The sequence below is a fragment of the Entelurus aequoreus genome, linkage group LG16 (assembly GCF_033978785.1).
Source record: "Entelurus aequoreus isolate RoL-2023_Sb linkage group LG16, RoL_Eaeq_v1.1, whole genome shotgun sequence".
Classification (NCBI taxonomy): Eukaryota; Metazoa; Chordata; class Actinopteri; order Syngnathiformes; family Syngnathidae; genus Entelurus; species Entelurus aequoreus.
The window spans coordinates 25,406,552-25,434,051 of record NC_084746.1 but is presented as its reverse complement, the minus strand read 5'-3'; the positions used below and the strand labels follow the sequence as shown (position 1 = coordinate 25,434,051).

The following is a 27,500-nucleotide window of genomic DNA, read 5'->3' as shown; positions in this document are numbered from 1 at the left end:
ATACATTTTCGCCTCCTTGCTAAATTATGTATGCCAGAAAAAAATGCCCATACTTCGAAAAGGGTGGAGTTCTAACCGACAGGTAAGCATCAACAAAAGCAGCACCTATACAGAGTTCTAAACTATACTTCCACTCCAAAGGAAATGCTCCGATAAATGCCTCTTCAAAAGCAAAAGACTGTCAGGGTCTCTCATTGGCTAAAAAATATGGGCAGTAACAGATGTGGCTGTAGGAAACACCCTAATGGAGTTTGGTATTGACTCCACAAGAGGAGGCAGTGGAAGGCAGTAGTTGCATTTAGAGTATCATGCACTCTTCATGCTCTTTAAACGTTAGTTGTGCATACTACAGGTGTGAAACTAATGCCCTATGAGTTTTTTATAATGTCCTAATTGTAAGGGGTGTCCCAATAAAACCTTTTTGCCTCCGATACAGAACCGATATAAAAGCCTTGACTATTGGCTGATAACATTATTAATCCAACACGATATAAGCAGGAATCATACATAATTGTATTATTTTGCAGGAATTTACTCCGACGGTTAACAATGGTTGGTATGAAAAACACACACCTATATATTATTAACTGTCTGGAATGGATTTATGCTGTTTTTAAGTTAAAGTAGAGTGTTTTTTATGCACCACATGGTGGCCACGATCATTTATTGAATCAAGCTTGTGAAGCAGTAAGTTGAATGATGCAGACATGTTTGTAACTGGATACTTTCTAGCTTAAGAGACCGTATTCTCCGGACTTTAAGTCACACTTTTTTCAATGCTTTGAACCCTGCGGCTTATGAAATGGTGCTGCTAATTCATAGATTTGTCTTCGCTAACGTCCATATTTTCATATCACGACGACAGACACTGAATGGGTGTGTTATTGTTTGTGCTAGGGCGCCATCTTTTGGACGAGTTGCTGCGGGTTGAAAAATGTACTTCCTGTTTCATGCCGGAAGTATACTCGTCCATAGTGTTTCTGATCGAAAGGGTTCTTCATTCATCACTCCAAGCAACGCTTGTACGTTGTACAATATAACTACAACAATTCATACTTATTAAACTGTCCCATGTGTGATGTCTGTAGGAGTGTTTTCATGCATATTTGTGCGTGCTATCGTAATGTAACGAAGCTAGCGCCGTGAACTAATAATACTAACACGTGTCTCTGTTAGTATTATTAACTTACAATGGCATTCTTTTTTTCTTGTTTCAGTTTCATAAATTCACCAAAACCGTCACCGTGGACTTATTGAGTCTGTTTAGCTGACTGGAGAGCTAGCTTCCGCAGCTAGTGGGTCCATGACAGTGACTTCTGTTTTGTTTGATCAGCTGTTTTACTGCCGTGTGACAGGCACCGCTTGGAAACAATTATACTACGTAAATAAACATTTACAAAATATTTCGGCTTATAGTCCTATGCGGCTCATAAACGTTGAAATATTATTTCTCCTAACGTTTAGTGTGTGCAGCTTAAATACCGGTGCACGCTATAGCCCGGAAATTACAGTAATATACAACTATAATGAATTGATACAACAAATGTTGTGTTTGAGACTGCAATATTGTTAGGTATATCTAACTTGTTAATCTATTGTGTAGCTGCTAGCTTTTTTTTTTTTAACCTTTTCTAAAGCACTTCACTAAAATACAAGAAAAGATTAAACTTGTGTGCTTATTGCAGCTTTGCACAAATTAACGTGCTGCAGAACTGCTTGCATTGGAGATTTTACATGCAACTAGATATTATCCGTTACTTTTTTTCCCCCGGATATCGGAACGATATCCAATATATCGATATCAGATCAGGACACACCTACTTATTGGGTGGCTCGGCTCAGATGGTAGAGCGGTCGTCCAGAAACTTGGGGGTTCCTGGTACGAATGCGCCAACTGCCCTTGTGTCCTTGGGCAAGACGCTTCACCCACTTTGTTGAATGTCTGTAGCAAGACTCATTTGAAAAAAAATATTTCTCATCTAAGTGGGACTTTCTTGGAGAAATGAATAAAGGTTGTTAATGCTGGCTCAGCTGTTTGCTCCAATTATTCCGCATCGGTTATTTTAATAAATGACCTTGTGGCTTTGATTGATTGATTGATTGAGACTTTTATTAGTAGATTGCACAGTGCAGTACATATTCCGTACGATTGACCACTAAATGGTAACACCCGAATACGTTTTTCAACTTGTTTAAGTCGGGGTCCACGTTAATCAATTCATGGTATAAATATATACTATCAGCATAATACAGTCATCACACAAGTTAATCATCAGAGTATATACATTGAATTATTTACATTATTTACAATACGGGGGGGGTGGAATGTGGAGGGGGTTGGGGCGAGGGGTTAGGTTTGGTTGATATCAGCACTTCAGTCATCAACAATAATATCATCAGAGAAATGGACATTGAAACAGTGTAGGTCTGACTTGGGAGGATATGTACAGCGAGCAGTGAACATAGTGAGCTCAGAAAGCATAAGAACAAGTACATACGTTTGGTTATTTACATTTGATTAATTACAATCCGGGGAGGTGGGATGTGGTGGGGGGAGGGTCTTAGTCTAGGGTTGTAGTTGCCTGGAGGTGTTCTTTTAGTGCGGTTTTGAAGGAGGGTAGAGATGCACTTTCTTTTACACCTGTTGGGAGTGCATTCCATATTGATGTGGCATAGAAAGAGAATGAGTTAAGACCTTTGTTAGATCAGAATCTTGGTTTAAAAGGCAAAAGAGAGCTACGTTTCAAAGGCCTACTGAAATGAAATGTTTTTTTTAAAACGGGGATAGCAGATCCATTCTATGTGTCATACTTGATCATTTCGCGATATTGCCATATTTTTGCTGAAATAATTTAGTAGAGAACATCGACGATAAAGGTTGCAACTTTTGGTCGCTAATAAAAAAAGCCTTGCCTGTACCGGAAGTAGCGTGACGTCGCAGGTTGAAGGGCTCCTCACATTTCCCCATTGTTTACACCAGCAGCGAGAGCGATTCGGACTGAGAAAGCGACGATTACCCCATTAATTTGAGCGAGGATGAAAGATTCGTGGATGAGGAACGTGAGAGTGAAGAACTAGCGTGCAGTGCAGGACGTATCTTTTTTCGCTCTGACCGTAACTTAGGTAAAAGGGCTCATTGGATTCCACACTTTCTCCTTTTTCTATTGTGGGTCACAGATTTGTATTTTAAACCACCTCGGATACTATATCCTCTTGAAAATGAGAGTCGAGAACGCAAAATGGACATTGACAGTGACTTTTATCTCCACGACAATACATCGGTGAAGCACTTTAGCTACGGAGCTAACGTGATAGCATCGTGCTTAAATGCAGATAGAAACAAAAGAAATAAGCCCCTGACTGGAAGGATAGACAGAAGATCAACAATACTACTATCAGGAGACACCAAACCAAACCCTGGACCTGTAACTACACGGTTAATGCTGTGCCGCCTGTCGAAGCCTAGCAATGCTGTTGCTAACGACGCCATTGAAGCTAACTTAGCTACGGGACCTCGTCAGAGCTATGATAAAAACATTAGCGCTCCACCTACGCCAGCCCTCATCTGCTCATCAACACCCGTGCTCACCTGCGTTCCAGCAATCGACGGCGCGACGAAGGACTTCACCCGATCATCGATGCGGTCGGCGGCTAGCGTCGGATAGCGCGTCTGCTATCCAAATCAAAGTCCTCCTGGTTGTGTTGCTGCAGCCAGCCGCTAATACACCGATCCCACCTACAGCTTTCTTCTTTGCAGTCTTCGTTGTTCATTAAACAAATTGCAAAAGATTCACCAACAGAGATGTCCAGAATACTGTGGAATTTCGCAATGAAAACCGAGCTTTTTGTATTGGATACAAAGGTGTCCGAATACTTCCGTTTCAACCATTGACGTCACGCGCATACGTCATCATACATAGACGTTTTCAACCGGAAGTTTAGCGGGAAATTTAAAATTGCACTTTATAAGTTAACCCGGCCGTATTGGCATGTGTTGCAATGTTAAGATTTCATCATTGATATACAAACTATCAGACTGCGTGGTCGGTAGTAGTGGGTTTCAGTAGGCCTTTAATGCACTCCACATCATTGGTTAAGCTGCCAAATGCTTACATAACACCAGTGAATGTTAGAAGAAATCCACATATAGGCTATGCTAATGATTTTAGCCTTATTTCTACATGATACTTAACTCTTTCAGTTCATGCACCAACCGAATTGATTTTCAGCCCCGAGCGCGATACAGTCATCAACAAGCGACTGCCATGGGGTCTTTACTGTCCCTAGCGGACCTTGTTGTTTGTGTTCATTGATTCATCTAACCGTAGAAAAAAGCTCCCGGCACACTTCCTTGCTATATGCCACATGTGTCGTCACAAGGCTTCACGTTATCTCCATGTGGAAGCGCCCCCCATAGCAAAGCCCGCTCGGCTCCATGAGACCATTTAGCTGCATAAAATGTCTCCATGTCCCTCAGCCTTTCATTTCCAAGTCAATAAAGCTGCAGGAAAGCCACTCCATTGGAAAGCTAATCAAGGGTAATGCATTTTGTGAGCCATGCGCAGCCTCTTTGGGTTGAAATGAATGTGTTTTTTATTCAAGCTCCCACGCTCAACACGCTTGACGCACGGAAGGATTGAACAGTGACTTCCTGCTGATGGTCACTGCATCTTATTATGCACTATTTTGCCAAAAGTATTTGGCCACCCACCCAAATGATGAGAATCAGGTGTCCTAATCACTTGGCCCGGCCACAGGTGTATGAAATCAAGCACTTAGGCATGGAGACTGCTTCTACAAACATTTGTGAAAGAATGGGCCGCTCTTAGTGATTTCCAGCGTGGAACTGTCACAGGATGCCACCTGTGCAACAAATCCAGTCGTAAAATGTCCTCGCTCCTAAACATTCCAAAGTCAACTGTTGGCTTTATTATAAGAAAATGGAAGAGTTTGGGAACAACAGCAACTCAGCCATGAAGTGGTAGGCCACATAAACTGACAGAGAGGGGTCAGCGGATGCTGAAGCACATAGTGCAAAGAGGTCGCCGACTTTCTGCACAGTCAGTTGCTACAGAGCTCCAAACTTCATGTGGCCTTCCAATTAGCCCACGTACAGTACGCAGAGAGCTTCATGGAATGAGTCTCCATGGCCGAGCAGCTGCATCTAGGCCATACATCACCAAGTCTGATGCAAAATGGCGGATGCAGTGGTGTAAAGCATGTCGCCCCTGGACTCTACAGCAGTGGAGACGCCTTCTCTGGAGTGATGAATCACGCTTTTCCATCTGGCAATCTGATGGTCGAGTCTGGGTTTGGAGGTTGCCAGGAGAACGGTACATTTCGGACTGCATTGTGCCGAGTGGGAAATTTGGTGGAGGAGGAATTATGGTGTGGGGTTGTTTTTCAAAAGTTGGGCTTGGTCCCTTAGTTCCAGTGAAATTAACTTTAAATGCTCCAGGATACCAAAACATTTTGGACAATTCCATGCTCCCAACCTTGTGGGAACAGTTTGGAGCGGGCCCCTTCCTTTTCCAACATGACTGTGCACCAGTGCACAAAGCATGGTCCATAAAGACATGGATGACAGAGTCTGCTGTGGATGAATTTGACTGGCCTGCACAGAGTCCTGACCTGGACCCGATAAAACACCTTTGGGATGAATTAGAACAGAGACTGAGAGCCAGGCCTTCTCGACCAACATCAGTGTGTGACCTCACTAACGCGCTTTTGGAAAAATGGTCGAAAATTCCTATAAACACACTCCGCAACCTTGTGGACAGCCTTCCCAGAGGAGTTGAAGCTGTAATAGCTGCAAAAGGTGGACCAAGATCATATTGAACCCTAATGGGATGGCACTTCAAGTTCATATGTGAGTCAAGGCAGGTGGCCAAATACTTTTGGCAAAACAGGGTATAGTTATTTGATCTGTTTTTTTTTTCTTCAAAATGAAAGTCATATCTCCTCAAGGTGGTCATTAGTTTAGAACATTTCATGGTTATGAAGCACTCCCATAAAGGAATTAAAAACCCAGGAATGTTTGGTTTGTAATTACAAGACTTGCTGAAGAACTAGTTATGTGTGCATGGCGGAAGAATACATAGTCATTTGTAGCTTACTCTAAAGAAGGACAAAGTCGCCTCTTTTCTCTCCCGCCAACCTTCCGCCCTTTATTGTGCCTCCCAAGCATGCGACAGACGCCCATGATGGTCGTCAGTAAAGAAAACCGCCATGCAGGGAAGTGAAATTAGACACAACTTCAGCAAATGGGTTAAAATGTATAAATGCATGCTAAAGTTACATGTAAATACATTTTTTAAATAAAATACAGTGTCCTAAACATTGATTTGATTGTATATTTAATGAATGCCATTTTAAAAAGCAATCTAAACCACTTAGAATGCTGAAAAAAAACAAAAAAACAACTTAAATAGGGTTTGTTGATAACTTAATTTAGAATTCACTATGAAATGTGATTTATTCCGAAATGTTTTAACAGTAGAGAAGGGATTCATATGCCCCCATTATTGGGTGGATCCAGCGTGAGAGGACTTAGACTTAGACTTAGACAAACTTTATTGATCCACAAGGGAAATTGTTCCACACAGTAGCTCAGTTAAAAAAGATGGAAAGGGTAAGGATGAACAGGATAATGCAGGTTTAAAGTAGACTACTAATGTACCATAGTAGCAATATAAAATATAACATGTATGTAAAATTTACATATTATGAGGGACAAGCGGTATAAAATGGATGGATGGATGATATACAGTATATAATATATACTGATATATTATATTATATTTTATATATAATACATATACAATATATAACAAATCCCAATTACCATGTACAATATTACAGTATATGTACGAGGGGGGGTTAATAATTTTGCTATGCAGTCTGCTGAAAATGATGGAAAGCGCCACTCTACATAGCAACTGACGCTGTGGTTTAAATAAAAATTTCCACAAAACACATTTTAAGATATTCAACAGTCTGCCATATTGCCATGTGGCAGCCAAAGTGGATAGGGCACCCCCCGATTTGTCACGTTTCATGTATCAGGTAAGCCATGATAAATGGGGCCATATCTCCTTCAACTTTTATGGTTTTTTTTACATGTTTGTGCTTTAAGTTTATGTTATTTAAAAAAAATCACACTTAAGTTGCATCTCTGGGTGTACACTCAGTCCTGGTACCCGAACACATTATCCAATCTGAAAAATTTGGAATAGTCTGCAGGTCACATGGTCTACAGGAAGTTGCATCATTCAGATTTTGCAGGCCTTAAGAAGGCCATTTCTTTTTCTGTACATTTGAGATTTCAACTATGAATAGTAGTGTTGAAATATTAGCAGTCTTGGTACCATTATTATTCATATATATTTTTTATATACAATGTGTTCCCTCTAATCCCTGTGCTTAGTGTCAGCATGCTAGAAGCATGATTGCCATGTGGCTACTGTACATTTCAAGTATTTGCTCATTATACGCTAAAAACTCACTCCTGTTACTTTCAGTCCAGTTACTGAAATTAGTCATCTTGGCCATAGAAACCATGTACAAAAAAAAAAAAGTTCCCTCACATAGGCCAAAACATATTTTGACTAGTTCATCAGAATCAGAGTTGGAACATAGACAGACATTTTAGTTTATTTTAAGGGGTTTGACAAGCAAACAGCACATATTCCTTGGAATGCTCCTGGGTCAAATTCAAAAAAGGGAAGGAATGCAAATCAAAAATGACAACCAACACCAGCCGCTTACCCAGTCAGAGAAAAAGATTGTATCTTGCTACAATGTATTACTGTTTCATTTAATTGTGCATTTAATCTATTTATTACTGTTTTTTATACGGCCTTTGTGTATTCTGTGTATAAAGTAAGGGATTTAGGTGTTAATTTCAATATAATCACACACAAAAAAATTGACGTCCAACGTAGGAACCAAACCTGTTTATAAACGGGAGACCTTTTATGCTACTTACTACTCACCGGGAAATTTGTGCCTCGACTTGATGATGCTTTCACACTTGCGCTTGGCTTTGAACAGTAGCGCTATCTGCTCCTCTTTAGTGAGGACATCGTCTGCATGTGCCTGCAAGAAAAGATAACAAGAGAAAATGATTTATGAATTCCTGCATACATTACAAATTACAGAAATACAGCGGCCCATTAGTACCTAGAGCAGGGGTCGGCAAACCAAAACGTTGAAAGAGCCATATTGGACCAAAAATACAAAAAACAAATCTGTCTGGAGCCGCAAAAAATTAAAAGCCTAATGTAAGTCTTACAATGAAGGCAAAACATGATGTAAGTGTCTTTAATAGCTATATTAGCCTACTATCAAAATGTGTCGCAGGGTGACGCAAATCTTTGTTGACAGAAATGTTGAAATGTAATATTTATTCTACGCATTTTTTACAACATTGGAAAACATTCGTAAATCAGAGGCTACTCAGAAGGTGAGATAACTCCTGGAAATGACTGGCTTTTAATGGCCAAAGGTATATATGTGTGTGTCCAAGTTAAAGGAAATGGCAGGCTGTCTTCTTTTAATAGATTTATTACAATGTTTGGCAAGCCTGGTAATGTTTGCTGTGGTCTGGAACAACATGGCACACAAACAACTATCTGAAATGCAGCCAATATTACATACAGATAATGTGTCATGAGACATGCAAAACTAAATTATATACAAAGAGGACAAAAGTAAAGGATATTAAATGAGCTCAAATACACTTACAAATGAGGCATAATGATGCAATATGTACATACAGCTAGTCTAAATAGCATGTTAGCATTGATTAGCTTGCAGTCATGCACTGACCAAATATTCCTGATTAGCAATCCACACTAGTCAATAACATCAACAAAGCGCACTTTTGTGCATTCACGCACCCTATAAAAGGTTTGGTGGACAAAATGAGACAAAGAAAGAGAGAACAATTTTACATGTAAACAAACTGTTGCGTCACACGCCACACTATGGTGAGTTAAAGAACTGCCAAAATTAGTAGGACAAAACGATGTTCACCAAATACTCTCATCAGTGAAGCATACACACAAACATACTAAACAGTGGGCTTTCTAACAATTTGGAAGGTTTGTGTCATGTTTGTCCTGAAACAAAAAACACACTAAAACAAAACAAAACATGTTCCCATCTTTTTCCATTTTCAATCATTTTTTAAAGTGCCACTAGGGTGGCACTAAAGAGCCGCATGCGTCTCGAGAGCCGTGGGTTGCTGATCCCCGACCTAGAGAATATCGGATATTAGCCCGATATAGGCAGAAAAACAAGTATCGGATGATCTAGGCTTGCAACTGAAATACAAACAGTACTGCAGTGTGTTTACTACTTGTGCAAAACTCGGCAGCCAATTAACAGCTAAATGTCCTCCAATAAGCATACAATGTTGTTTTTTCTTGTATTTTAGTGAAGTCATTTGGTAAACAGGGCAGGCTAAACTACATATACTACTAGGAGCTTGCAGCTACAGTGCACAGCAGCTAAGTACACAACAAGCTAGACATATGTAATAACGGTGCTGAATTGAACAATATTGCAGTCTAAATAACCACATTTGTCAATATAAGCAAATATCAAATAATTATAGGTGCACACTACTTACATATACAAAGTTTCCAAGGCAGAAAAGTTCCACTAACAATCGTGTCTGGATCTTTCAACTGCGTCATGAGAGTCATACGCAGAATTTAATGAATTATTATGACCCCCAAGTGTCGCCAAATACCAAAATTCCACTTCAATTCAATTAAAGACAGCATAAGTCCATTGCAGTGTTTACGAGCTTGTGTCATTACGAGTTTTTCATAAATACCATTGTTATCTGTTTGATTAATGTCACTAGATCAAGCCTTTTCTAACATTACACACTGCAAAATAATACAACGTTTGTGTGAGGATTTGTGCTGATATCGTATCGGATTAGTATTAGCATTGGTCAATACTCAAGGCTCTAATATCAGTAATGATCGGAAGTAAAAATAAAACAAAATATTAGTACCTTATAGGGGTGCATGAAAAATCTGATTCACATCCGAATCGTGATTCATATTCATCTTGATTCTACATCGATGAATAATTTTCTAATATATATATATATATATATATATATATATATATATATATATATATATATATATATATATATATATATATATATATATATATATATATATATATATATATATATATATATATATTTATTTATTTTTATTTTTTTTATTGATTTATTTTTTTTTATATATAAGACATTTTCAGGCGATCTCCATGCATCTAAAATTACCTTTTCTAAACTGTAATCTGTTTTGAAAAAGTTTGATTCTAATTATTTTACTAATTGCGAAAATCGGTTTAAATCGAATTGTGTTGTATCAAGAATGGATTCTGAATTGTATCATCACCCCAGGAATCAAAATTTAACCGACTCGTTAGGTGCCAAACGATTCACACCTCTCGTACCTAAACCAGTCTCATAGTAATCTACACCAAATCTTGGATGGAGATGCGAAATAGGACACAGGTCCATTTGTATTGGGATGCTATTTTTTAGTCATCAAGCAAGACGCAGGAAGGAAAGCACAGAAAACCATTCATTTACTAATGAATGGTTTTACTTATTAATTTATGTACAATATGTTGTAAATATGATATGTATATTATATAAGATATTTCGGCAATACTGTCCCAGAAATAAATACACATTTCAAGCCAAAAAAGTTTGATCTGAACTTGATGTATTTTTTCCAAGTACCTAAAAAAAGGTCAGTAAGAGACAGGGGTCAAGTGTACAGAAAAACATACTCCATACTTTGCTATTCACTGCTGTTCACCGTCACCTAATCTGTCTCCCAGCAGCGTTCTACAAACCAAAGTCTCCGGGGTTTCTTGTAAAGTTTGCTGAATGGAAGAAAATGTCGGCATGCGTAGATAAGCAAAACTGCTCTTGTTCTATATGTCCTGGTCTGCAATGCTTCTTGTTGCAGGCAGGTTTTAAGCTACAATGTTCTATAAAAACATGGTCGTGAATGGCAAGTTAGGGTAGAAGACTTTGCTGTCCCAGACATCAAAAAGGGACAGGTAGAGTTAAATAAGCATCATTAGTTTGGTAATTGGATTGCTGCACGGTAAAGTGATCATGTTTTAAAGGCCTACTGAAATGACATTTTTTTATTCAAACGGGGATAGCAGATCCAATCTATGTGTCATACTTGATCATTTCGCGATATTGCCATATTTTTGCTGAAAGGATTTAGTAGAGAACAACGACGATAAAGTTCGCAGCTTTTGGTCTCTGATAAAAAAAAGCCTTGCCCCTACCGGAAGTAGCGTGACGACACCGGAGGAAGGGCTGCTCACATTTTCCTATTGTTTACACTAGCAGTGAGAGAGATTCGGACCGAGAAAGCGACGATTACCCCATTAATTTGAGCGAGGATGAAAGATTCGTGGATGAGGAACGTGAAAGTGAAGGACTAGCGTGCAGTGCAGAACGTATCTTTTTTCACTCTGACCGTAACTTAGGCACAAGGGTTCATTGGATTCCACACTCTCTCCTTTTTCTATTGTGGGTCACGGATTTGTATTTTAAACCATCTCGGATACTATATCCTCTTGAAAATGAGAGTCGAGAACGCGAAATGGACATTCACAGTGACTTTTATCTCCACCACAATACATCGGTGAAGCACTTTAGCTACTGAGCTAACGTGATAGCATCGGGCTTAACTGCATATAGAAACAAAACAAATAAGTCCCTGACTGGAAGGATAGACAGAAGATCAACAATACTACCAAACTCTGGACATGTAACTACACGGTTAATGCTTTCCAGCTTGGCGAAGCTTAGCAATGCTGTTGCTAATGACGCCATTGAAGCTAACTTAGCTACGGAACCTTGAAAGAGCTATGCACATTAGCTCTGCACCTACGCCAGCTCTCATCTGCTCATCACGACCCGTGCTCACCTGCGTTCCAGCGATCGACGGTACGACGAAGGACTTCACCCGATCACCGATGCGGTCGGCGGCCCGGAAACGGAGGAAGTCAAGGTGAGGTCGGCGGCTAGCGCATCTGCTATCCATCTCAAAGTCCTCCTGGTTGTGTTGCTGTAGTCCGCCGCTAATACACCGATCCCACCTACAACTTTCTTCTTTGCAGTCTCCATTGTTCATTAAACAAATTGCAAAAGATTCACCAACACAGATGTCCAGAATACTGTGGAATTTTGAGATGAAAACAGAGCTTTTTGTATTGGATTCAATGGGCTCCGAATACTTCCGCTTAAACCGTTGACGTCACACGCAAACGTCATCATATCGAAACGTTTTCAGCCGGAAGTTTGCCAGGAAATTTAAAATTGCACTTTATAAGTTAACCCGGCCGTATTGGCATGTGTTGCAATGTTAAGATTTCATCATTGATATATAAACTATCAGACTGTGTGGTCGGTAGTAGTGGCTTTCAGTAGGCCTTTAAAGTCCTATGTGAAAAACGCCTCAAAATGAATGTTACAGAATGTTCTCAAAGGGAACTATCGCAAAGCAGGGTGGCCTGGACTAAAGGTATCATTAAATTCAACTTGAGGCACAAGTGACTAAATTAACATGTATTTTCATGTTTTAAATTATTTTTCCAAGTAGACATTCCCAAATAATTTTTTTAGATCTTTAAGATGGAAACTGTAGCTGCCATTATGATGTGCAGTAATGTTTTTAAATGACCGGAAGTCTTGAACTGTACAAAGTATTTCAATGGTTGGAATCTGCGCTTTTGCATGATATACTAGTTACTATGGTAATCTAAGTCACAGCAGCTCAGACGAGGCACCAAGCAGTGTGGGTGGGGAGCGTTTCCACAGAGTGTTTCCAGAGTGGCCAGCCTGTAATGCGGGTGTCAAGGACAGACGCGGAAGGAGATTTTTACTACAATGTTCTAAAGCTTATATATATTTTTTTTTACCCTTCGCTTTCATATTTCGCTGTGTTTGTTGCATTTTTGTTGCGTTTCGCTTGATTGTAAAATATGTCGATGGAGAGGGGGGGGGGGGTTTCGTTCATATGTTGTCAATATTCAGTGTTTTATCCTTCATAGTTAAAATTGTAAATCCCACATTCTTTCTTTTCATGTACATTCTGGGTATCTCATTCAGTAAAAAAAATAACAATTCCATTCCGCTTTTTAAGGCGGTCTGTCATAACGTTTTTTAGCATTCAATCAGACATTATTGTGAGGTTTTGTACTAGTGTTCCTAAAAGTAGATGTACCGGCCCCCAGACACATCTTTTTCTCAAAATGTGTCTCCCCGAGTCAAAACTATTGCCCAGGCCTGGTCTACAGGAAGTTGCATCATTCAGATTCATCCACTGTATTATTTGGTCGAAAAAAGGACAGGTAGAATGAAAAAAGTCGGGCAAATCCAAGTACTGTAAAAACAGCATCATTAGTTTGGTAATTGGATTGCTGCACGGTAAGCTAAAGTGATCATGTTTTAAAGTCCTATGTGAAATTTAATTAATTTAAAAACATGCTATAGTATGTTTTTATTGTCATAATTTTATTGCATGATTTTTGTATCCCTTTAATTTAGGTAGCCAGGAACTGCAGATGGAAATTAGCTATTTAGCTATAATCTGGTACAGAACATATCTGTCTTTGAGCTTAATGTTTCTGTGCATTGTCCCTTCAAATAAAGACTAAACTAAACTAAAAACGCCTCAAAATGAACGTTATAGAATTTCCTCAAAAGGAAATATCACAAAGCAGGGTGGCCTGGACTAAAGCTATCATAAAATGCAATTCGAGGCACAACTGACTAAATTAAGATGTATTTTCATTTTTAAATTATTTTTCCAAGTAAACTCTGGGAAAAAAATCTTGAAAAAGCGGCGGTTGAATCCACAACTTAAAATTTAAATCACACACACAAGGGACACGTACTAGATTTTATTTTCAACATACTTTTATGCTGTTTTGTCATTCTTGACATTGACTTTTTGGGACAGACGCGACCCCTCCAGGTGCGGTTTTTGATTTGGACAAAACACGCTGTCTCCAAAGGGTGATTAGCTCAACATTCGCCAGTGGATCTCTTTTAAGTCACTCACTGAGAAATGTGCTGCCATTGATAGCGATGACTTTAAGGACCAAGGACAGGAACAGTATAAAGTTCAAAGACATTTAAAGAAAAGGCACAAGGACACACAAAATAAACATTCCTCAGCAAGTTTCCACACCGAAAGTCGACTGATTTGTTGTCACTTCGGAACTGTGAACATTTCCATAGTGATGAGGAATGCATCGTGCTTCACGGTGTAGTAGTTATGCTAATGCTTTAGAGCATTAGCATAGTGATGTACCCCCTGTGAACTTTTTTTAAATTCAAGTACCCCCTAATCAGAGCAAAGCATTTTTGGTTGAAAAAAAGAGATAAAGAAGTAAAATACAGCACTATGTCATCAGTTTCTGATTTATCAAATTGTATAACAGTGCAAAATATTGCTCATTTGTTGTGGTCTTTCTTGAACTATTTGGAAAAAAAGGTATAAAAATAACTAAAATTTAGTTGAAAAATAAACAAGTGATTCAATTATAAATAAAGATTTCTACACATAGAAGTAATCATCAACTTAAAGTGCCCTCTTTGGGGATTGTAATAGAGATCCATCTGGATTCATGAACTTAATTCTAAACATTTCTTCACAAAAAAATAAATCTTTAATATCAATATTTATGGAACATGTCCACAAAAAAAATCTAGCTGTCAACACTGAATATTGCATTGTTGCATTTCTTTTCACAGTTCTTTTTGACAGACATTTAAAAAAAATCTCACGTACCCCTTGGCATACCTTCAAGTACCCCCAGGGGTACGCGTACCCCCTTTTGAGAACCACTGCTTTAGAGCAAGTGACAACAAGTGCATACAGAAAATATCAAATCCTTACCAAATATGTATAAGGAGGCGTCACTGAGATACCGCAGTTGATGTAAAATAAATTAATTTTAAGATGTATTTGCATCACCAGTAGAGAATGTAGCCTAACTCTAGATTCTGATCCATACTGCATATATATATATATATATATATATATATATATATATATATATATATATATATATATATATATATATATATATATATATATATATATATAATATATATATATATATATATATATCACAATAAATTATTTGGTATGTAAATGATAATAGAACCATTAAAAATGGGTTACCAAGGCTCCTAATTTGGTTGCTGACAAATGATGTAACATATTCCATAATTTCCCATTTGTTTCTGTCTGTGTTTAATTACAGTAAGCGTGTTTATCCTAAACATGCCTGCCACTTCATTATACACACTGTAACAATTTTAAATCTTTTCTCTTTTTTTTTTGGCCTATACCACGATAATATCGTACTGTGAGATTTGATACTGTTACATCACCACAAAGTAGCTTATAGTTCTAACTAGTGTTGTCCCGATAACAATATTTCGGTAACGGTACCGGTACCAAAATGTATTTTGATACTTTTCGGTACTTTGATACATTTCTGAATAAAGGGGACCACAAAAAATTGCATTATTGGCTTTATTTTAACAAAAACATTTTACGGTATATTAAACATATATTTCTTATTACAAGTTTGTCCTTAAATAAAATAGTGAACATACTAGACACCTTGTGTTTTAGTAGTAAGTGAACAAACAAAGGCTCCTAATTTGTCTGCTGACATATGCAGTAACATATTGTGTCATTTATCATTCTATTATTTTCTCAAAATTATTAAGGACAAGTGGTAGAAAAGGAATTATTAATCTACTTGTTCATTCCTGTTAATATCTGGTTATTTTCTCTTTTAACATGTTCTATCTACACTTCTGTTAAAATGTAATAATCACTTATTCTTCTGTTGTTTGGATGCTTTACATTATTTTTGGATGATACCATAAATGTAGGTATCGATCCATTACCAAGTAGTTACAGGATCATACATTGGTCATATTCAAAGTCCTCATGTGTCCAGGGACATATTTCCTGAGTTTATAAACATAATATACATTTTTAAAAAACAAAAGAAGATTTTGTGATGCTAAAACATATCGATGTAATCATAGTAGTATTGACTAGATACGCTCCTGTACTTGGTATCATTACAGTTAGGTGTAGATCCACCAATGGCGTTTGTTTACATTTTGATGCATTTGAAAGAAACTTACTTTAGAAGTAGCTAAGACACTGCAGACTGCGGATGGACATTAGCCGCTAGCTAGCTAGCCGTGTCTTAAAGCACCTCTTCCTGAGGGCGTTTCAATGTTATAACTTCACCTTTATCGTTAGTTTTTAAGCCAAAATTTGTCCGTTCTCCCTTTTTGGTCTACACACTGTGTCTGCTTGTAAGTACTCCGTGATTGTGCGCTGCCGAACATGCTCCTTAGCTCGTAAACCAGCAATGACACGACGTGACGACGACGGGGGGCCGGGAGCGTTGTTTGACCGGTACTTTTTAGAGGCGGCATAGTGCCGAATATGATTCATTAGTATCGGGGTACTATACTAATATCAGTATATCGTACAAACCTACTTCTAACTTATATCAGTAGACTCCGTATGGGCGCGCTAAAAATGGTTGACAGAGTGGAGACGAAGTCAAAGCGGGTTTAGCCTGAAGGAGGGCTTCGTCCCCTATGTAAGACCGCCCACAAAATGGTGCATTCAAAAAGCGGCTTGAAAATGGTCTGTGAAACAAAATCGATGCACAATTTTCGACCAAAGCACCACCATTACATGTTATGTAGACCACAAGGAGCTGTTTTACAGTAGGCAAAAAAAATCCCAATATGACCCCTTTAGGAAGCAGTGTTGCAACGACATTCACAGCAAGTGTTTATTGGCTAGGACAGACATATTGCAATGTTGCACAGGAAGAACATTAAGATTGTGTCATTTCAGTTGAATTCAGGAGCGTGATTTTGACATTCATTGATTAATAAAATATATCATCAATTTTCACAATGTGAAATACATTAACATTTGCAAATACATGTGACCATTTCCATCATTTTGCTTATCTTGCTGTAGAAGGTGATTTTGTTTTGATTCAGCACATGTACACAAGGCAGTAGTTAAACAAGGCAGTAGTTAAAGTTGAAGTACCAATGACTAATTTTTGGTGATTTAACCCCCAATTCCAATCCTTAATGCTGAGTGCCAAGCAGGGAGGTAATGGGTCCCATTTTTATAGTCTTTGGTATGTTGAGCTGCGGTAAAATAATTAAATGAACAAAATGAGGCGGTGGTAAAAAAGGTCAATACATGCGAAGGCTCCTATTTAAACAAGACTGCGCTTCATTGACTTACCGGTCAGAACATTTACACAATCTAATGAGAATCCAATCTAAGTGCTGCTTAAAAAAATGCAGCGAATAATGACGTTCATTTTTTTTGTGTGTGTGATACCCCCCACAGAGAAGATAATGTGCGATGGTAACCATTAAACATTTTAAACATTTTATATTTTTTTGACCAATGTTTTATGTTAATGTTGTATTAATGATGCAATCCCTAAAAGTCTGCTTAATTTTTTGATAGTTTGGTGGAATTTCAAAAATAGCCAATTCTGCACAAGGCGTCAACTTAAAATTTTGTGCATATGCAAGATGTTTAAAAATATTAATCCGGTAGTATTTCAGACAGGGACAGGCCAGAACATGTGTCATGTTTGCAGGAGTCGATTGACATCGATTACATGTGTCTGCAATATTGGCATACATTTTGGAAAGTTTAGCGTTAGCAAAATATATGCGCTGGACAACCTTAAACTGTATTAGATTAAGCTTTGAACAAGATGTGCTATCATTTATTTGTTTCAATGCAGATTTTCCAGTCATTGTCATCGAAATCTTTGCCTAATTTTGCTTCCCAGTCGTTTCTAATTTTGTCAAGAGATGTCTCTTTAAAGGCCTACTGAAATGATTTTTTATTTATTTAAACGGAGATAGCAGATCCATTCTATGTGTCATACTTGATAATTTCGCGATATCGCCATGTTTTTGCTGAAAGGATTTAGTAGAGAACATCGACGATAAAGTTTGCAACTTTTGGTCGCTGATAAAAAAAAAGCCTTGCCTGTACGGGAAGTAGCGTGACGTCGCAGGTTGAAAGGCTCCTCACATTTCCCCATTGTTTACACCAGCAGCGAGAGCGATTCGGACCGAGAAAGCGACGATTACCCCATTAATTTGAGCCAGGATGAAAGATTTGTGGATGAGGAACGTGAGAGTGAAGGACTAGAGTGCAGTGCAGGACGCATCTATTTTCGCTCTGACCGTAACTTAGGTACAAATTGGCTCATTGGATTCCACACTTTCTCCTTTTTCTATTGTGGATCACAGATTTGTATTTTAAACCACCTCGGATACTATATCCTCTTGAAAATGAGAGTCAAGAACGCGAAATGGACATTCACAGTGACTTTTATCTCCACGACAATACATCGGCGTAGCACTTTAGCTACGGAGCTAACGTGATAGCATCGGGCTTAACTGCAGATAGAAACAAAAGAAATAAACCCCTGACTCAAAGGATAGACAGAAAATCAACAATACTATTAAACCATGGACCTGAAACTACACGGTTAATGCTTTCCAGCCTGGCGAAGCTTAACAATGCTGTTGCTAACGACGTCATTGAAGCTAACTTAGCAACGGGACCTCACAGAGCTATGCTAAAAACATTAGCTATCCACCTACGCCAGCCAGCCCTCATCTGCCCATCAACACCCGTGCTCACCTGCGTTCCAGCGATCGACGGCGCGACAAAGGACTTCACCCGAACATCAATGCGGTCGGCGGCTAGCGTCGTATAGCGCGTCTGCTATCCAAGTCAAAGTCCTCCTGATTGTGTCGCTGCAGCCAGCCGCTAATACACCGATCCCACCTACAGCTTTGTTCTTTGCAGTCTTCATTGTTCAGTAAACAAATTGCAAAAGATTCACCAACACAGATGTCCAGAATACTGTGGAATTTCGCGATGAAAACCGAGCTTTTTGTATTGGATACAAAGGTGTCCGAATACTTCCGTTTCAACCATTGACGTCACGCGCATACGTCATCATACATAGACGTTTTCAACCGGAAGTTTAGCTGGAAATTTAAAATTGCACTTTATAAGTTAACCCGGCCATATTGGCATGTGTTGCAATGTTAAGATTTCATCATTGATATATAAACTATCAGACTGCGTGGTCGGTAGTAGTGGGTTTCAGTAGGCCTTTAAGATGGGAAGTTAGGAAATACATTTAGAAATGATGCCTTTCTGATTTATGGGGATTTCCAAAAGTGACTCTATTACAGATTGAGGTGGACTACTGGGAAAAGAGCTGTTGTTTGATTTAGCAAAGTTACGGATTTGAAAACAACTGTTTTTTTAGTACCCATATTATGATTTCCCTATCAAATGAATAAATAAATATTGTAAAAATAAATGTTGTAGGTAATTTATATTCCTAGCTGTGGTTTGTAACTGCTGCAGTTTTTGTTGTTGTTCCAAATATTTCTATAACTTTGTTTTGCTGCCCTTTTGGCCTCATGGTTACTCTTGGAAAAGAGACTTGAATCTCAATGAGTTCTTACCTGGTTATTAAATACAGGATATTGATGTATTGATCGAAAAAGGAACCACGCCTTATTGTGACATAGGAAAGGGTCTTTTGCGCGATACAGTTAATTCATAAATATCGGTTACATATGCCACAGATAGAATAGAATAGAATACCTTTTATTGTCACTATACACAGTTACGATGAGATTAAAAGCAACTCCAGTATCAGTGCGACAGTCTACAAATGTGCAAAACATAGGAAGAAAAGAAAGCAAAATAGTGCAAAAGGAGGTAAGGTGCACAGTCCAGTCCTGAGAACAAATGTTCAGAATATGTTGTTTACAGGAATAAATATTATACTATATACATATATACAGAAGCATTTAGATTGTGGGTGGAAAGTAAAAATTACACACAGAGAGGTGCTAAACTAGGCTGACCATACGTCCTCTTTTCCCCGGACATGTCCTCTTTTGCGGGGGTGTCCGGGCGGGGTTTCTTAAATGCCTCAAATGTCCGGCATTTTGAATTAGGGTTGCGTGTATTTTCAATGTACGTCCAGGGTTAAGTTAAGAAGGGGTTAAAAAAAAACTGAAGGTGCGCGCACGTAGCAGCATTCGTGAGGGAGGGGCAGAGACACAGAGCGGGAGAGCTAGTGAGTGGAGAGAGACATGAAAACAAGAAATGCCTAAACCTAAATGCAACTTCACGGATGATTTGCGAGAAAAGTATTTGTGTTTTCGTACTGGTCGTGACACATGGGAAGCAGAATGCACTGTGTGCAAAGCAGGAACATATGTATCTGTGGCAAATAAAGATCTACAAGCCCATATCGACACTACAAAGCACAAAACAGCTGTGCAGGGCGAGAGCTCGTCTGCTGTTTTTTGTTTAAATTTAATTAACTTGTTTTGAGGCATTATTTATGTTTACATTATATACAAGAGGTTATTTTGAATATTTCTACCTCTGCACTTTTTTTTCCAAAACTGTGAATGTTACAGAATATAAGTGTGACTTATTTTGTTATACTATCAAGCAGTGTTGGCGTTAACACACTTTTTGTGTCTTTTTAACGCATTGAAATCAGAAAGGACCCAGATTATTAATTTTTTTTTTTAAAAATTTACCATTTGTGGCCCAGAGCTAATGTTTTAAAGGCCCACGGCACATTCTAAAAATACTATTAAAATTAACAAAAACATAACAAAAGTGAAATAAAAAAGCTTAAAGGTGAAATGTAATTTATAAAAAGTTGCAATGTTGACTAATAAAACAAAGCTGTTTTTTTTTCTTTCAAACGGTCATTGCTCCAAACATAATATTGAATCAAAATCAATGTTATTATGAATTATTGACCTATCCAAGGTTCCGATTACTTCACATCAAATATTCCACTTTGAAAAATATTTTTGGTGGAAGATTTTGCATATTTTGTGTGTTTGCCATAAAAAACATAGTTTTGTTTGACAAAAAAGGGCGGGAATCAAACAAACAAACAAAAACAACATAAAAAAAACTAAAACATTTTGAAATGAGGAATAGATCCGAAGTTGATGTAGACTTCAGAGATTTAAGCGTTAAATATAAAATGTATGTATGCCCTGGCACACCATTATCATCATTTCATGACCCAAACAAAACACTTTTTACACTTTTATACTGAAATAAATACACCTACAACTTATTAAATAAAAACATAGAAAAAACTAGCAGCAGTGGTAAAGTTTAGATCCATGAAGGAAAGAAGAAAGTGAATGAATGTTTATAACTGAATACATTTACATATGTATACACATTTATTTTCTTTTGTATTATCTTTTTTAATGAATTAAGTAACGTTTATGACAACCTTTTTCCAAAACACAATATAGAATGTGAGATATAACAGGATAATGCATACATTTGTCATTTGTTTTCAAAACGCTTACAAAAAAGTGGGACCCCAAAAATGTACTGTGGGACCCCATTTTTATGACTTGATGGGGTCCCTGGGACCCCATTTTGAATATTCCTAGCGCCAACACTGCTGTCAACAGAGGAGAAAAAATGCTTTATTTAAAAAAATAAATAAATTATAAAGCAAGTTCAAGTATCATTGGCGCATTTTCACCTAGTCCTGGCCTTGGCGTGCTGCCCGCCTTGGCACGCATATATGTGTCCTCTTTTGGGGATTTCACAATATGGTCAGCCTAGCTAAACTATAAAATCAGTGCCTATGAGAGTTCACCGTGGTTATGGCTTTAGGGAAAAAAACTGTTCTTGAGTCTGTTTGTCTCAGACCTGATGACCCTGTAGCGCCTTCCTGAGGGCAGCAGGTCAAACAGGTCAAAACAGATACTAGTGCAAATAGTACATTACTAACAGCATAATGGCTATAGACTAGCACGGAAATGACCATTAAGCACTCTTGAAATATGACTTAAAGGACCTGCCCAGTGGTTTTGTGGTTAGTGTCCGTCCTGAGTAGGTAGGTAGGTTGTGAGTTCAAACCCCGGCCGAGTCATACCAAAGACTATAAAAACGGGACCCATTGCCTCCCTGCTTGGCACTCAGCATCAAGGGTTGGAATTGGGGGTTAAATCACCAAAATAATTCCCGAGCGCAATCACCGCTGTTGCTCACTGCTCCCCTCACCTCCCAGGGGGTGAACATGGGGATGGGTCAAATGCAGAGGGTAATTTCACCACACTTAGTGCGTGTCTGACTATCGTTGGGACTTTAACTAACTTTGACTTAAAACATTGCAGGTACAGTTAATACAGATTTTACCATGGCGACAGTTTGACCCTGGTAGGGATTAATTACGTTTGCATGTTTTTAATGGGAAAACTATCGCTTTAAAGGCCTACTGAAACCCACTACTACCGACCACGCAGTCTGATAGTTTATATATCAATGATGAAATCTTAACATTGCAACACATGCCAATACGGCCGGGTTAACTTATAAAGTGCAATTTTAAATTTCCCGCTAAACTTCCGGTTGAAAACGTCTATGTATGATGACGTATGCGCGTGACGTCAAACGTTGAAACGGAAGTATTCGGACACATTGTATCCAATACAAAAAGCTCTGTTTTCATCGCAAAATTCCACAGTATTCTGGACATCTGTATTGGTGAATCTTTTGCAATTTGTTTAATGAACAATGAAGACTGCAAAGAAGAAAGCTGTAGGTGGGATCGGTGTATTAGCGGCTGGCTGCAGCAACACAACCAGGAGGACTTTGACTTGGATAGCAGACGCGCTATCCGACGCTAGCCGCCGACCGCATTGATGATCGGGTGAAGTCCTTCGTCGCTCCGTCGATCGCTGGAACGCAGGTGAGCACGGGTGTTGATGAGCAGATGAGGGCTGGCTGGCGTAGGTGGATAGCTAATGTTTTTAGCATAGCTCTGTGAGGTCCCGTTGCTAAGTTAGCTTCAATGGTGTCGTTAGCAACAGCATTGTTAAGCTTCGCCAGGCTGGAAAGCATTAACCGTGTATTTACAGGTCCATGGTTTAATAGTATTGTTGATTATCTGTCTATCCTTCCAGTCAGGGGTTTATTTCTTTTGTTTCTATCTGCAGTTAAGCCCGATGCTATCACGTTAGCTCCGTAGCTAAAGTGCTTCGCCGATGTATTGTCGTGGAGATAAAAGTCACTGTGAGTGAATGTCCATTTTGCGTTCTCGACTCTCATCTTCAAGAGGATATAGTATCCGAGGTGGTTTTAAATACAAATCCGTGATCCACAATAGAAAAAGGAGAGAGTGTGGAATCCAATGAGCCAGCTTGTACCTAAGTTACGGTCAGAGCGAAAAAAGATGCGTCCTGCACTGCACTCAAGTCCTTCACTCTGACGTTCCTCATCCACGAATCTTTCATCCTGGCTCAAATTAATGGGGTAATCGTCGCTTTCTCGGTCCGAATCGCTCTCGCTGCTGGTGTAAACAATGGGGAAATGTGAGGAGCCTTTCAACCTGTGACGTCACGCTACTTCCGGTACAGGCAAGGCTTTTTTTATCAGCGACCAAAAGTTGTGAACTTTATCGTCGATGTTCTCCACTAAATCCTTTCAGCAAAACTATGGCAATATCGCGAAATGATCAAGTATAACACATAGAATGGAACTGCTATCCCCGTTTAAATGTAAAAAAATCATTTCAGTAGGCCTTTAACGCTTGAATTGTATGGAAAAGAAACCACTGTCAAAGGCAAACATGGAGGTTGATATATCAGAAGAGAGAATGTTGGGCGACATCGGCCTTGGCAGACATGTTCATGTAGCCTTCACTTTATTGTTACCACATGTGCAAAAGCGCCATTGATGACATGTTCTTCTTTGTGTACTTGAATCCACAGTCCTGACCTTCTTTCCTCTCCATTATCTTCACAAATCAGACAAGGGTTCAAAAGCTGCACACAAGGACACATTGAGAATGAAAGTGTACGCTATTTTCATTGCGACTGAATAAATGTATAACCCCAGCACCTAATTTATAGAACTTCTGCGGCCTCGCTGCACACCAAACCACGGTAGGTCAGCCGCCCCGCCGTTTTTCTTTTACTATTTTCAGCCTGGAAACGAAGACGGCCAGTCTGCGGAGGAGCTTAGAGAATGGAGACGCTCATGGCCGTGCACGGCAAACAGCCACACACAGAATAACATCTCCAACCACAGGCGAACAAGGATGGATGCTACCTGTTGGCTGTGCTGATGTGAGTCAATATAAAATATTCCACAGGAGGCCCCTCAGAACTATATACGTGAGAGGTTACTTTCGGAAATGATTAACTTGCTTCAGAAAAGGCGTGACGAGCATATTTGAAAGATGCGGTCCTCATCATGGCACTGATTATATCGTCAAGTTTGAAAGGCAACAAATGAGATCTTTCGCAGCAGATGGAGATTAGTCATCGGCATAGATTTCCAGATGACACACTGCATATTAAGGATAAAAAAAAAACAAAAAAAAAACTCATCTTAATGTGTGATTTACCATAAAGAGGATTTGATTTTTATACATCACAAATGAAACCACTGCTTCTACATTCAGTTAGTCAGACACACTTAGGATACAAGAAAAAAGCAGCAATAAGACTCATCACAATGAGACAATAAGTTATTTTGAATTGGGACTAAATCTATATTGTATCTCCAGTAAAATAAAGTGGCTCCTTTAAAATTGACAATATTCCATTTACTTTTTTTAAGATTTCCCATTAGAAATAATGGAAGTACCAGACTCGCTCCTGATGTTGCTGTCTGATATCAGTGCAATACAAGCACAAAAAACAAGTGTCAAATCATATCGGCTTGCATCTAAAATCTCCGATACAAGCTCCATACTTGCCAACTTTGAGACCTCCAAATTCGGGAGATTGTGTATGTGTGGACGGGGTCGAGGTGGGCGGGACGGGCCGGCGGGCGTGGTTAAATAAATGAACACTGAAATTCAAGTATTTATTTTATTTATATATATATATATATATATATATATATACCGTAATTTCTGGACTATAAGCTGCACCTGACTATAAGCCGCACCAGCTAAATTTAGGGGAAAATACAGATTGCTCCATATATAAGCCGCACCTGACTATAAGCCGCAGGGTTTTGATGTGTAATTACCGTAGTATATAGGGGTTCCTGCTACCACGGAGGGGATTGTCGGGACAGAGATGACTGTTTGGGAACGCAAAGCGTCCCATTTATTAACAATAAATCTTTCAATCATTCATTTAAACTTTCCCATCATTGACATGGCGAACAGCATTCGTGCAGAGTACAAATAATACAACGGTGCAAATTAATACAAAGTGCTCGCCTGTACGTTATCAAAATAACCAGCCTATATGAAAAGTCAGTCTTTAAGCATTGTGTCATCGTCTTCCTCCTGCGTACTAAAACCACCGAAATCCTCTTCGTCTGTGTCGGAGAAGAACAGGCCGTAAATAAGCCGCACCCTTGTATAAGCCGCAGGGACCAGAACGAGGGGAAAAAGTAGCGGCTTATAGTCCGGAAATTACGGTATATATATATATATATATATATATATATATATATATATATATATATATATATATATATATATATATATATATATATATATATATATATATATATATATATATATATATATATATATATATATATATATATATAAATGAATATATATATATATATATATATATATATATATATATATATATATATATATATATATATATATATATATATATATATATATATATATATATATAAATATGTATATATATATATATATATATATATATATATATATATATATATATATATATATATATATATATATATATATATATATATATATATATATATATTTGAATTTCAGAAAGTATTTCTTATATATATATATATATATATATATATATATATATATATATATATATATATATATATATATATATATATGTATATATAAATATACATATATATATATATATATATATTTTTTTATACATACATACATTTCAGAAAGTATATATATATATATATATATATATATATATATATATATTATATATATATATATATATATATATAAAAGAAATATTTGAATTTCAGTGTTCATTTATTTACAAATACACACACATAACACTCCTCTCTAGTCATTGCTGTATTTGAAAGTGCAATGCTTTGCAGCCAGTAGCACAGCCTTTGAAGGAGCATAAGTATGGGCAGAATCTGTGAAATTTAATTTGCAAGAAAGGAGTGAGTTCAGGGTGGAATAGTCCATCCTTTATCTATTCTCTGTCACTATCTTTCTAACCATCTTTTCTAACCATACTGTTATGTTTATGGACATTACTACATGCTGTAGTTTTGAAGCAATGCATGATGGGAATCCGGATGTTGTGTGTCAGTGTATTAACGTGCCGGCTGGAATAAACACACGCTGAGAAATAGCTCCGTGCCTGCCTACTTTATGGGTTATAGATAAACCTATGGATAACGGAGACATATATAATAGTCTCCTTCTTGTTGTGTGTGCAGTTGCGCACTGAACTCCAAAAGCCGTAGATGTTATAACGTGACTGGGCCGGCCGGCACGCTGTTTATATGGAGGAAAAGTGGACGTGACGACAGGCTGTCCTCACTCAGGTCCAGCTGGAAATCGGGAGAAATTCGGGAGAATGGTTGTCCCGGGAGATTTTCGGGAGAGGCACTGAAATTCGGGAGTCTCCCGGAAAATTTGGGAGGGTTGGCAAGTTAGATAAGCGCTCCGAAAGCTGACAGCCAGTTAACAAGCACACAAAGTTGGTCTTGTATTTCAGTAAAAAGTCATTTACAAAAGTTAAACGGTAAGCTATAGCTCCTCGGAGCTTGCAGCTACACAACAGCAAGACATAATAAGTGTAATATATTTTGCAGTCTAAAACACAAAATTTGTCGATATAAACAAGCATCAAATAATTATAGTTGGATATTACTTACAGATACAATGTATCCAGGAAAGTATCCAGTAACCAACGTGTCCGCATCATTCAACTTACTGCATCATGATCTTGACTTAAAAAATTGCTGTAGCCACTAGGAGTTTAAAAAAAAAAAAAACACTCAACTTCAACGTAAAAATAGTAAAAGTCCATTACAGATGGTTGATAATAAATAGGTTTTTGTTTTTCATACCTACGATTGTTTGCTGTCTGAGTAATTTTACTTGGTCAAGCCTTTTCTAACATTCCGCACAACAACATAATACAAGTATATATGATTTGTGCTGATATTGTTAAGGATCAAGATCAGTATCAGCCAATACTCAAGTCTCCGATATCCGTAACGAAAAAAAAAAAAAGGCTTAAGTATTACATTTTCTTATAATGTTTTATTATTTCAGAACATTTT

At 38.1% G+C, this 27,500-nt stretch overlaps 1 protein-coding gene across 1 annotated transcript in view; it reads right to left on the bottom strand.

Annotated features, from left to right (window-relative positions):
* pth1r (parathyroid hormone 1 receptor) overlaps window positions 1–27,500 on the bottom strand; it is a 211,141-nt gene that overhangs the window by 104,247 nt on the left and 79,394 nt on the right. The window contains exon 2 of the mRNA XM_062022463.1: window positions 7,995–8,097. Coding sequence (XP_061878447.1) covers window positions 7,995–8,097 — 103 coding nt within the window. The remainder of the gene's footprint in view (window positions 1–7,994; window positions 8,098–27,500) is intronic.